Source organism: Lontra canadensis, unplaced genomic scaffold (assembly GCF_010015895.1).
Source record: "Lontra canadensis isolate GAN:19392208 unplaced genomic scaffold, GSC_riverotter_1.0 scaffold24, whole genome shotgun sequence".
Lineage (NCBI taxonomy): Eukaryota > Metazoa > Chordata > Mammalia > Carnivora > Mustelidae > Lontra > Lontra canadensis.
Genome location: NW_022631018.1, coordinates 7,756,926 through 7,770,663, shown reverse-complemented (window position 1 = coordinate 7,770,663; position 13,738 = coordinate 7,756,926). Strand labels below are relative to the sequence as shown.

Sequence of the window (13,738 nt, the reverse complement as noted above, 5' to 3'; positions counted from 1 at the left end):
TTCAAGTTTTGAAAGGGACACATGGTTCATATAATAGCTGAAAAAATGTTTTCCATTTATAAACTCATTTGGGACAGAGAGCCTTGTTTTTGCTTGTCAATCCAGATATATTCCTGATAATTAATGAGAGAGACTGTTTTTGCTTTTAGTATTTAATTTTAGCTATACAGTATTAATATGATATAAGAGTCAAAGGAGGTATTCAGATAAAAGCAAAATTTGGATCTATTCTGAGATACTGTAAAGTGTCAGTGTAGTGTTAGAGAACCCACACTGGATAGTTGTACAGTTAAATAAATCTTGGCATTTTCTGCCTTGATTTTTAAAATACAACTTAAATTTTGAAACAATCTCAAATTTATAGAAAATTTCCAACACTGTACAAAGAACTCTATCTTCCTGAGTTGAGAGTGTGACAGTTCTCCAGTTGTCACAATAATGTGCTTTTATCAGAAGGTAAGTTCACAATCGCATATTGCATTTAGTTCTCGTATCTCTCTAGTCTCCTTCAGTCTGGAAAAGTTACTTGACTCTCATGATCTTGATACTTTGGAAGATTGCATGCCAGTTATTTTGTAGAATGTTTGTCAACTTGGATTTATCTGATATTTCCTCATAATTAAGTTCAGATTGTGCATTTTAGCTGGAGTATCACAGATGTGATGCTATATTCTCACTGCATCCAATCAGGTGGTGCCCTATTTTGATTTATCCCATTATTGATGATGTTGATTAAGGTGGTGACTGTCAGACTTCACTATAAAGTTACTTTCTTTCCCTTTGTAAATAATAATTACTTTGCATGAGTTATTTTGGGACTACATATGTAAGTTTCTATTCTTCATTAAACTTACTCTTTCATTTATGTTAGTATGGACTTATAGATTCCTGTTTTATTTAGTGTTAAATCTGTTACTATCATTTTTTTGGTGCTCGCTTTGTCCCAAGTCAGACCATTAGGAGCCTTTTCAAGTTTCTGTGTGCTTTTGACATGTCTCCGTCAGTCTTTGAGGCATTTCCATGTTTTCTGCAAAAAGACATCTCAGGGTCATCTCGTACCTTCCCTGCCCCAGACTTGGAATCAGCTGTTCTCTAAGGAGGAAAGTTATTCAGAAACCAAGATCAGGTGCTAAGCATGCTCATTACTCTTAGGGTTTTGGTCCTCCTAAGAGCAACAAATGTAGAAAATATATATGTTTATGTAGATGTAATAAAAAATTCATTTTGCATGTATGTTTATTTCATATACATACAGTATGTAATATTATGAGTTCATACCCATCCTTCCAGTTCCAGTCCAGCACCGTAAGTTCCATTCTAGTTTTCTCTCCTTTTTTTTTTTAAGTTCAATTAGCAAACATATCATTAGTTTTTTATGTAGTGTTCAGTGATTCGCTAGTTGTGTATAACACCCAGTGCTCATCAGATCATGTGCCCTCCTTAATACCTGTTACCCAGTTACCCCATCCCCCTACCCCCTCGTTTTCTCTTTTTTGAAACTTCCATCTCTGATAGACAACTGGTTAACATCTCCCTTAATATAAATAATGATGTGGTCATTCTTCTGTGTAACCCATCTCCCATAACCACTGCCACCCCTTTCCTCATGTGGATATCCTCACCGCCCCTGGTTTCTGATTCCCAAATTAAGCTATTCTGCCATCTCCTTTACCTTTTTCGGTACTCTCTTTACCCTTTCTGTACTCTCTGGGAATGCCACCTCACTCTGTTTGGACTTGTGACATGCCATGTAGAACCACTCCCCTGCGGACATCCTCATTGTTCCCCTTGAATAATAACCCTCCTGTACTAGATGCCCTCTTCATCTCACTTCAGTGGGAACACACCACTTTTGGTCCCCTTGTCCACCTCTGCCTTTGCGTGGACCTCCCCTCCCTTGCTCTGTTCCATCTAATGCCTTTAGGATTGAATCATTTAGGAGGCAGAAAGGGAAGGAGAAGACCTCTGCTATGTGTATTGTTCACAAAATAAAAATGGTCATGATTGTCCCTACTCATCTTCCTGAAAAGTTATGAGACTAAATGACTATTTGTGGGAAAGACAAGCATTAATGTTAAGCAGTAACATTAAGCATTTAATGTTATTTTTTGCTCATGAGAAACAATATGGCAATTAAACCAATAGTTCTGAATGTTTTCATTCAACCTTTTAACTTGAGAAAATACTGTTTTCCCCATTAGAATTGGAAAGAAAAAAGATCCATCCCTCAGTATTATTTAAATAAGTTTATGTGTTCCCTTCATTCTTGTATCTGTACGTGTGTGTGTGTGTGTGTGTGTGTGTGTGTGTATGGTGTTTATATTCCTTTTGAGTGGTTCAATTTAAAAGAAATTAGGATAGTCAAATACTAGATTGCTAGTAGCAGAAGATTTTTTTATTTTTTTCAGTCTTTTAAACAAATTATACTTTGAGGGGGCATCTGGGTGGCTCAGTCAGTTAAGTGTCTGCCTTTGGCTCAGTGGTGATCCTGGCATCCTGGGATCAAGCCCTGAGTCAGGCTCCCTGCTCAGCAGGGAGTCGGCTTCTCCCGCTCCCTTTGCTCCCCGCCCCCTGCTTGTGTTCTCTCTCTCTCAAATAAATAAATAAAATAAAAAAAGAAATGATAACTTTGTGATTGTATATAAATATATGTAATATATATTTAACAAAATCTGTATTTTAGCCATTTTTAAATGTGTGATATAACTTTATCTTTTAAGTAATTCCTTAATTGCATCTATTTTACAAATATGGTCTTGAGGATAAATTTAATTTTGAAACAACAATGTTTAAAGTTATTTTTAGATCTTAAATTCCAGAAAATTATAAAATTTTACCCTCTTTTATTTGCAGGACTCTCATAGTGATGATGATACAAAGGATAATAAGGCAACCAGTCCTGGCCCAACTGACTTGGAGACCCGTAGTCCTTCCCCCATTTCAATTTCCAGCAGTGAAACTAGCAGCATTATGCAGAAATTGAAAAAAATGAGAAGCCGCATGGATGAAAAGTAATTTTTTAAAATAAATATCTCCTGTTCATGTTGAATATTATAGCAACAAATATTTTTAATGTACTTCATTAGATTAGACTGATACAATGTAATATTTTATGAATTCAGTAGCATTTTAACAAAATTGTTAAATCAATCTGGAAGTCAGTTAACTATAGATCTTATTATAAAACAAATTTTCTTATTTTTAATACAGTCAGGTTTCTTACTTTAAAAACCAACATAGTAATGGCACATATACCCAAGACAATGTTTCCATCTTTCTTTTATTAAAAGCTAAAGTAAGTGTGAAATTGATACCTTCTCTGAGATCTGAGAATATGTCTACTGACTTGGGGAAACAGTTAGTGGTATATCCTGAGATATCATCTTGTGGCTCTCTGACCACTCTCAATCTTAGGTGAAATAGAAGTTTTAATCTATAAGTAGGTGTGGATTGCTCATTTGAAACCAGAAAAACTGAAATTCTCCTAGGATGTTAAATGATTTGGTGGCCAACCATTCTTCTAAAACATTTCTAAGTATTATTTTTTTAGAGGCTCCTTTAAAGAAAGCTACTTCTACTTAAATGTAGCTCAGTTTTATGTCAATGTTGACCATATAAAGTTACATTTATGTGAGAGTTTACTCTTCTGAGTATACATTTTATTGAATATGCTTGTGAAGTATCTGCTCGTGAACCCTATCCTTGACTTTATAACCATTACCTTCTTTAAGTATGAAAGACCCATTAAAAAAATGGGGGGGTGAGGGTATGTGCTGTGGTGAGTGCTGTGAAATGTGTAAGCCTGAGGAGTCACAGACCTGTACCCCTGGGGCAAATAATACATTATATGTTAATGAAAAAATTTTTTAAATTAAAAAAATTTTTTTGAAGATTTTACTTATTTATTTGACAGAAAGAGACACAGCAGGAGAGGGAAAACTAGCAGGGGAGTGGGAGTGGGAGAAAGCAGGTTTTCTGCTGAACGGGGAGCTGGATGCAGGGCTCGATCCCAGGACCCTGGGATCATGACCTGAGCCGAAGGCAGACGCTTAATGACTGAGCCACCCAGGAGCCCCTAGAAAACCATTAAAATTTTTTGTTGACTGCTATTTTATTTTGTTAACAGTTTGAACCCCAGTTGTAGTGTGATATCCTTTGTCACACATTATCATATTTAATAATGCTCTATATTTATGTGACATTAACTTATGGTTTAATTAGTTTCTGAACAATCAAGCAGTTGTAAATCAGGCCTTACTTACTGTAGGTACAGTGTTATACATTGGCCCTTCATTGCTTAGTTAAATTGCATTTCATGACTTTAAAATACCTAAATTTGTTATGAAAATAAGTTTTAAAGAATAAATACAAATTTTTAAAATAAATACAAGGGGGTAAAACCAAATATTTATAAACATGTAAATATTCCTTTTGGGTGATTTCATGGGATAAACTAAATAAGGCTTTTTCATATAGGAATTTATTGAAATGTAGACTAAAGATGCTTTCTTCCTTTCCTGATAAAATTTCCCCATAGTCTGTATAGTCATACTGTTTTGCTTCATGGATGTTTGAATTCAGAATAATCTCTTGTGAATTTTTATAACTGACTTGACATTTTATATATGCCTCCAAATGTCTTTGAATGGTAAATATTGGAGGAAAGACCACTTCAAGGGTAATTTCTTTGTTGATCCCTTGCTCATCAAGTAAAGTCTTCATTGCTGGTCTTTATGAATAATATTCTGGTAATTTTAATCACATTTGTAGAAGAAACTGCCAATCCTGAATCTGTTTATGAGTTTAGTCAGTTTACGTGGTGCTCATTTCAGATTTGGTTAAAGCTTTAAAAATTCTAAATAACAAATTGACTTACATGTATTGATTGTGTTCCAACTTTTATTAATTATTTTCTCAGAATCTGAAATATTAAACACATGGGATTTTTGTATTATTGTTCTACCTTCCTTTGTCAGCTACTACAGGAACCATTTAAGCAATTTATCAAAGAAATGGGCTTTGAAGTATTCAGTGACTTGATTTGTTGTTTGAAGCAATGCAGTTGTGTCTGTGGGTTGGGATGGGGTGGGGACAGCAGTGGCAAAGGAATTATTTTTAATGTTTTATGATGGTGCTGGAATTTGAGGATAAACTGGAGTATTTTTCAAAATTAGCGATGCACTATAAAGTTAGAGTATTGTTACGTGATACTTTTTAATGTCTAGAACAAAACATTGTGAAAACTGGTTTTTAAATACCATTCAGATCACCAAAACTTCACAATTAGATTTCCTTCAATTATATTGGAATGTCAGTAAATAAATGTCAGTAAATAGAGTTAATTTTATAGTCATTTGCTACAGTAGATACCTAAAAACAAAATCATTTGAACCTTTGGTAGTAGACACTATTATTTGTTGTGCAGATTTGCAAAAGCAGTCATCCAAGAGATTACTATTTTATTGATAGAAAACACCTGTCAGAAAGCAGTCCTCCCTCAGGAAGGTTAGCTAACTTTGGGGAAGAACTTTTTCATTGTATGTTATTGCTTATTGTTAACCCTCTGAACTCTAATTCTGTGACAAATATTTTTCTGAAACTATCAAACTTTTCTTGGCTACAGTGAAAGATTTCCTTTTTTAATGTTTCATTGAGACAGCAATGCCTTTGTTAAGTTTGTATTTCTGATCTGTGGCTTTTCCTGACCTTTTTATTGGTCTGACATCTGTAAATAATTTCCTTTTCTCACTGTAGTGAAAAGCAAAAGAAATTGAAGTTGTGGGGCGCCTGTGGGGTGCTCAGTCATTAGGCATCTGCCTTTGGCTCAGGTTGTGATCCGGGGGTCCTGGGATCAAGCCCTGCATCAGGCTCCCTGCTTAGTGGGAAGCCTGCTTCTCCCTCTCCCACTCCCCCTGCTTGTGGTCCCTCTCTCGCTGTGTCTCTGTCAAATAAATAAATAAAATCTTTAAAAGAGAAGAAGTTTAAGTTGTGAAAAAGATTAGTCATAATGAATATATATTTGCAAAAGCCATAGACTGAATAGCCCTATCTTTTTGGTACTGTTGACAAATGAAATCTGAATTTTATTTGTTATGGTGAGGGGCATTATTTATAATATAGGTGCATTTTTTATAATCCTGAAACATGTATTCATGAAGAAAACACTGTGCAATTGACTTTTTCTGTTAATTTGCCAGTTCTGTTTCAAGAAAATATTTTACTGGGCAAATGAAACACAGAAAGGGTGGGGTTATCTTCAAGGGTTAAAATAGGACACAGTGCATTTTCTCTTTTATTGAATAGCAGCTGATCTTCCATATTATTAAATATATACTTATTCTTAGCAATTATTTACTGGGAAATGTGTGAGTATATTAGGTTCTGAGAGATACGAAGGTGAATCAAACATAAACCTCGCTCTTAAAAAGCATATGCTCTAGGTGGTAAAAAGAGAAAATATCAATCCTGTAGAGAAGTATATATAAATTAATTGCTAAGGAAGTTCAGAAGAGGAAGAAATTTTTACTGAAAAGAGTATTTCAAGTCAGTTTTCAATGGATGAGTGTTCTAAGTTAGATATACATTTGAATTAGTAAGTACTTTATAGCATAAGAAGAAACAACAACAAAAAAAATCCCACACACATAAGTTATATTTTGGTTTGATCATTGCAGACCAAGTTAGCATGGAAAAATGAAGTCACAAAACTTTTCACACTTTCATTTTAAATATTTAAGTATTTTATTTACTTAAAATTTAAATATTTAAAAATATTCCCAGTTAGTTTAGAAACCACTAAATGAACAGATTAATTTATTTGGTTTTAAATAATCATAAAGTTAAACAGATATTGTATGACATAGCTCTGTCTAACAATATTTGTGGTATTGTCTGGTCAGTATTAAAATCTTCATTAATTTGAGTTTAAAAAGTTAAGGATTTGCAGAGGAACACTTTTGATGTTCCACTAAAGAAGACATTTTCGTTAGAATTTTAAAAAATGTAGGGGCGCCTGGGTGGCTCAGTCGGTTAAGCCTCTGCCTTCGGCTCAGGTCATGATCTCAGGGTCCTGGGATCAAGCCCTACATCGGGCTCTCTGCTCAGCAGGGAGCCTGCTTCTCCCTCTCTCTGCCTGCCTCTCTGCCTACTTGTGATCTCTCTCTCTCTCTGTCAAATAAATACATTTTTTAAAAAATGTACTAAATACTCTTGCCTTAAATTAAAATTTGCCTGTTTTTTTTGGGGGGGGGGGTTGTTTTGTTTTAGTAGGCTCCATGCCTAGTATGGAGCCCAAAATGGGGCTTGAACTGGTGACCCTGAGCTCAAGACCTAGTGGAGATCAAGAGTTGGATGCTTAATGACTGAGCCATCCAGGCACTCCTGCCTTAAATTAGAACTATAATTTCTTAGAAGGTTCTAGTCTAAGTGTGGTAGCTGAATAAATCCTAATAACCTGATAATGATTTTTATTTTCTTTAGTTCCTAGGTTAGGATTTTGTTTAAATTTATTCAAATTATTATGTATTTTAAATATAAGCAAATTATTAGACAATTTTAAGTAATAGAATAAATTTTGTTTCGGAAAAATTGCAAGACATCTTCTTTTTAAAAGATTTATTTATTTTTTACAAAGAGTGCCTGCATGTGTGTGCAGACATGCAAGTAGAGGGAGGGGCAGAGGGAGAGAATCTCAAGAAGATTCCCTCCTAAGCTTAGAGCCCAAAATGGGTCTCAATCTCATGTCCCTGAGATAAAACTATGTTTTGTTTTTATTTATCATAATAATAGATTTAATTTTTGGTCCAGAAAGAATTTTAGAATGATTTAAAGTGTTAGGTTTTTCTTTTGTTTAATGTCTTTCAGAGGCAAATTATTTTACACCTCAAAATTTCATTTAAAATTTACATCATAATTTTGCTCCTTCAAATGATAGCATGGTTTTTATAATAATGTTGGAACACAATCTACAATTATACTAACTCAATGGAAAAAAAAAGTTCTCATTTATGTCACATGGTCTAGCAGTGTTCTGAAGAACTTAAAAAAAGCGTGAGGAGCTACTTGAATGGAGAAAGAAGGCATTATAAACTGTTGGACCTAAAAGAGCTTTTAGAGAAGTCATCTAGTGTAGTCCCTTGGTTTCACAGGAAGAAATTGAGGCCATGGAGATAAGTAACTCATCCCAGGTCATACACACAACCAGAACTAGGGTCCTGCTCTCGGGACATAAGCCAGCCAAAGTTGAAGTTGAGTTAAGTTAGCATATTGGCTTTCAACCTCATAGTTGTTTGTTTGTTTTTTTAATTAACATATAACATTATTGTTTCAGGGGTACAAGACTGTTATAAACTCATAGTTTTGGTTTTTTTTTAAACTACAGTGATGACTTAATAGGATCTGTTCAAATTGGAAAAGTGTTGAGTAACTGATTACTGGGCTTGAATAGTTGCACAGCTCAAGTTTAGAGTATGAAAGTGTGACTTTAAAAGAGAACCAGGGCTGGCTGGGTGGCTCTGTCAGTTAAGCGTCTGACTTTTGGTTTTGGTTTTGGTTATGCTCTCAGGATGGTGAGATTGAGCCCTGCATTGGCCCCTGTGCTCAGCAGAGTCTGCTTGTCCCTCTCCCTGTGCTCCTCCCCCTGCGCACACGTGCTCTCACTCTCTCTTTCTCTCTCAAATTTTTTAAAAAGAAAACTAATTACTCATGAATTTCATAAGATTAAACATTGTAAGAACACAGTGATTTACATACTAGATTAAATCTATTATGTCTACTCCTACCCCAGTCCAGTGTTCTGTTACCAGTAGAAGAAACACTGTTAGCAGTGTTTTCTGTTAGTAGGCATTTATTTCTCTATCATTCACCAATTTTATTTCTGCAGCATCTTGAAGGATTGTTAACTCCAGTGTGAAGTACTGCTGCTTTTATTTCAACTTTATTTTATTTATTTCTAGAATATATATAAATAAGGAAGGTGTGTTTCTGGAAAGAAGTTTTAACTTTAAGTTGAACTTTTCTCACACTATTTCTTAACCTATTTTCTTTCCTTTTTCTGTTAGCTATTTTTTGTTGTTGTTCGTTTCTAACTTAGCTTTTGAATATGCTTAATCCTTACAAATGAAAAATAAATGGTCAGTACTTGTTCTGGTAGAGAAAATTAATAGTCTCTATATTGGGCTGGATAAATTTAAATTGTAATATTTTTTACAGTTTATTTCACATGTTCCAATACTATTCTACTTTTTGTACTAGGTCATGCATGCATTTAGCAGTTCTATACTTAAGAGGGTGGGTGATATTTGAATATTATGAATAGATTTTTTGGACCTTTTGCCAAGTACCTTTGTTTTTGTGTAGTATTTTGATAATTAGCATCAAAATAAGTTTGTTATACATTCATAAAGAATGGCAAGGAAGATTGCAGTGTCTTACTAAAATTTGGCAAAACTGTTTTTCCTTGAACTTCAGTGCAGAAAATCAAGGCAATCCAAATATGAATGTGTATGTATGTGTGAGTGTGTGTATATAAGTAAATGAAGGGGAGGTGAAATATTCAGTTGTATATGGGGAAACAGACGTTGAAGTAGTCTGTGTATCTAAAGATACATGTTTAGGCAAGATTGTATAAACTTTTTAAAATCCAAATGAATAGATGGATTTATACCTAGATTTTCTCACTTCTTTGACATAATGATATTCCTTGCCCTTCCAAGGCAAAAAATGTTGCCTTGATCTACAGGTTATTGTTGTGTGCATGTGAACAGGAGCGTGCTCTGTCAAAGAGAACTAACCTTTCAAACTATTAGTAGACGTATTTATCCTCTCAAATATATATACTTATATATATAAATAAATGGTCGATTTACTATTTAAGAAGAAGAGAATTTTCTACTTATAACTTTTAGCATGTGAAATTTTCTTCTTTTAACCTTATGCTTGAGCTGTCCATAGCATGATTTTTTTTTAAACCAGGAGTATTTATTATGACTAGTTTAGTTTATTCTTAATTATGCATTCTAATATTTTATAGACTGGATATTGTATTTCAATCTTATTAAAGTGGGCCTTTGTAAATATAAAGCAAGATACCTTCGGTAGGTCCTATGGGCAATAAATTTCATGCTGTAGAGGTGAACAAGGTGTTTTTAACTCTAAATTTATTTTCTAAATTATTATTTTCAAGCTAGATCATGATGGTAAAGGCTAGGTAAAGCAAACATAGTGCTTTTTATTTAACTTCAGACTTAAAATATATGACCAGGTATGGATATAGAAATCATTTGCTCAGGATGATATACATGTATAGAATTGCGGATGTACTAGGTTCACAGCCATAATTGTTGTAGTCTATGTTAAAGCTTATGGGAAAGCTTATTTAGCTCTATATTGTACTTCTCATAACTTTACTCACATACAAGCAAATCTGCCTGAAACTATAGATGATGGTTAAGCAACATCTGAGAAGAAAGGCATGTTTATTCAGAAATCGTCGGTAAGATCTATAGTCATACATGTTTTATATGTCACATAGAGCATAACACTCGCTTTAACTGAGTAGCGTATAATGTTATTCAGGAAGCGTATTAAAAGTTCTCCACTCAGCCCTTTTGCTTTCCCTTTCTCATTCTTTCTGCCTCTTGATCTCTTGGTTTTAAAATCTTCCTCCTTATTTTGTAGACACTGCTCTCCTGTTCACTACTTCTTCTCTGTCTTTACGTCTCACCACTGGGCCTCTCTCAGTGTCTGTTTTCCCAACCTTCATCCCAAATTCCAGCTGTATATCTACAACCAGTTGGTCAGGTAACTTTGCACCTTTTTCAGTGCACTCTTTGATAGAGCATGCTCTGTTCTTTTTGTTTGTTTTGATTGCTTTTCTTCTTTTTTTTTTTTCTTAACAACCTGGGGCCTCTTGTCAAATGTCCCATAGATTATCTTTGTTTCCACATTAATTTGATATGCTGATTGTTCAAGAAGTGGAATGACAGTTTTTGTGCCTTTTATTAAGTGTTTGTTAGATGTGTGAATGCATTTTTGTTGATTAGCCACCAGCACAGATCTAAGACCAGTAATAGGAGCAGCCCACCTTTTAATTATCTTTGGCATCTATAAATGAGGAGAGTTTAGTAGTAGCTTTTTAACTACTTAGATAACTTTTTCCTAAATCAGTAATTTCTCTGAACCCTTTGCAGCTAAGATATATTGGGCTATTTAATTTCAGCCATTGGGTTACACTGAGAAATTTGAGGCATTTGTTGCATCCTCTTACCTAAGTAAATAATTAGTTAGGTTTATATGCATAAGGCCTCTGACTGTGGTGCTCAGTGTTCTCTCCAAAATTATCACCTCACATTGCATCTCTCAGGCAGTGGGAACCAAAGAGTGGTGTAGTGATACCTGAAATGAAACTAGACTGAATTTGAAAGTAAAAGTCAGAAAGGGACATGAACATGTCTTTTTTGTTTGCTTGCTTGTTTGGGGCTTTGAGATTTGTTTTTCTTGTTGTTTTGGTCTTTGTTGTTTTGGGTTTGGATTTTGTGTTTCTTGTCTGAACCTTTAGAATAAAATCCTTTTATCTTCTGTTATGAAAAGAATCACCTATGAGAAGTGAATATGTAAGTTACGGTTTATCAGCCACGGCTGTCCAGATATTCTGAAGATTTTCTTTTCTGAATTTGTCTTTACAAACAGTTACAAGTAAAACATAAATTCTTTTGTTTTCTGAATATGTTGACTCATCATCAAAGCTTCTGTTATTTCAAAGTTTTTGAAAGGAGTAGTATGGATGTCCTGTTTTACACAGATTGTTCATAAGGCCATGAGTGGTAGAGCTCTCAGAGTGATTTCTGTCCGTAGATTTGTTCTCTCACTGTTTTTCATGGTGTGACCATAGGTTTCTGACAAAACGAGAGCAAAAACTAATGCAACGGCGCCAACATGCAGAGGAGCTGCTTGAGTGGAAGCGACGTTTGGATGCAGAGGAAGCAGAAATCCGTCAAATGGAAAAACAAGCTTTGGCTGCCTGGGACAAAGAATTAATAAAACCTAAAACTCCTAAGAAAGAACTTGAGGATGAGAGAACAGAACAGAAAGGTAATAAATACTAACTCTGTTCTAACTACAAACCAAAGCCTAAGATAACTGGAAGATTTACTTCATTATGTTTTAAAAGGTGAATGATTAAGTGTGAAGAAGGCGATACAGTTGCAAATGCCAACATTGCAAATATGAGAACATTGTGAATAACTTTATGCTAATATACTTGAAAACTTAGAAGAAATAGGAATATTCCATGAAATTGAAATGGGTTATTCCATGACCAAGTAGGGTTTAACACATTCTTTTTTTTTTTTAATATTTTATTTATTTATTTGACAGAGAGAGATCACAAGTAGACAGAGAGGCAGGCAGAGAGAGAGAGGGAAGCAGGCTCCCTGCTGAGCAGAGAGCCCGATGTGGGACTCGATCCCAGGACCCTGAGATCATGACCTGAGCCGAAGGCAGCAGCTCAACCCACTGAGCCACCCAGGCGCCCCGGTTTAACACATTCTAAAAAATCGATCATGTGGTGCAAATTACTTAAACAGATTAAAGGAGAAAAATTACAAGACATCTCGATAGATTTGGAAAAGGACTTGATAAAATCTAAAAAGCATTTGTAATAAAACAAATTTTAGATAAAGTAGCAATGGAAGGGAACTTTGTTTACCTGATCTAGGATATCTATTAACAAAAACGAAAAACCAAACCTACAACAAGGTACCATACTTAATGATAAAACATAGAAAACTTTCCCTTTGAATTTGGAAATAAGACAAAGATGCTTTTATTTTTACCTAAGGAGTGAAAGGAGGAAGCAAAACTCATTATTACAGATGTTAAAGCTGTGCATATAGAAAATCCAGCATTTACATGTCAGTTATTAGAATTAATAAGTGAGTTTAGCATGGTTGCTGGATATAAAATTTATAAACAAAATTCAATTACATGTCTATAGAGCAGCACAAATTGGTTAGAAAATCTGATTTTTAAAAGAGATACTATTTATCATAGAAATAAAAAATATGAAGTATTAGGAATAAATTTAAAAATATACAAGATCTTTATGGAGAAAACTTTTGAATTTATTAGGAGACATTTGAGAGGACCAAAATATATAGAAAGCTTTTCCATACTCACAGAGTCAGTGTCATAACGATGTTAATTCTGCCTGAATTTATTTATAGATTCAAGACAATTTATATCAGAAACTCAGCAAGAGTTCTTCATAAGTTTGACAAATTCATTTTAAAATTTATATGAAAGAACAAAGGACCAAAAAGCAAAGACACTGCTAATGGAGAACTTATTTTACTATATATCAAAACTTGGAAAATTATATAATTAAAACAGGATCATTTGCACAGAGATAGACAAATAGACTATGAAACAGCCCAGAAAAAGACCCTTGCATATATGCAAAGTTGGCTTCTGACACAGGTAACTTTACAGAACAGTGATGAAAGAGATTCTCATAAAATTTTGGGGACAGGGAAAAGTGAATTGGATCCCTACATTGACAGTTTAGAAAGACTCAGCTAAGGGACTCCTGGGTGGCTCAGTGGGTTAAAGCTTCTGCCTTCGACTCACTCATGATCCCAGGGTCCTGGGATTGAGCCTCTCATCCGGCTCTCTGCTCAGCAGGGAGCCTGCTTCCTCCTCTCTCTCTCTCTGCCTGCCTCTCTGCCTACTTGTGATCTCT

At 34.6% G+C, this 13,738-nt stretch overlaps 1 protein-coding gene across 5 annotated transcripts in view; it reads left to right on the top strand.

Moving 5' to 3' along the window:
• CEP350 (centrosomal protein 350) overlaps positions 1-13,738 on the top strand; it is a 151,024-nt gene that overhangs the window by 99,050 nt on the left and 38,236 nt on the right. For 3 of the 5 annotated variants that reach the window (XM_032862723.1, XM_032862724.1, XM_032862722.1), the window contains exons 27-29: positions 2,854-3,011; positions 10,678-10,800; positions 11,891-12,090. In XM_032862723.1, the coding sequence (XP_032718614.1) occupies positions 2,854-3,011; positions 10,678-10,800; positions 11,891-12,090 (481 nt within the window). The remainder of the gene's footprint in view (positions 1-2,853; positions 3,012-10,677; positions 10,801-11,890; positions 12,091-13,738) is intronic. The other 2 variants (XM_032862726.1, XM_032862725.1) reach the window with 1 other exon arrangement.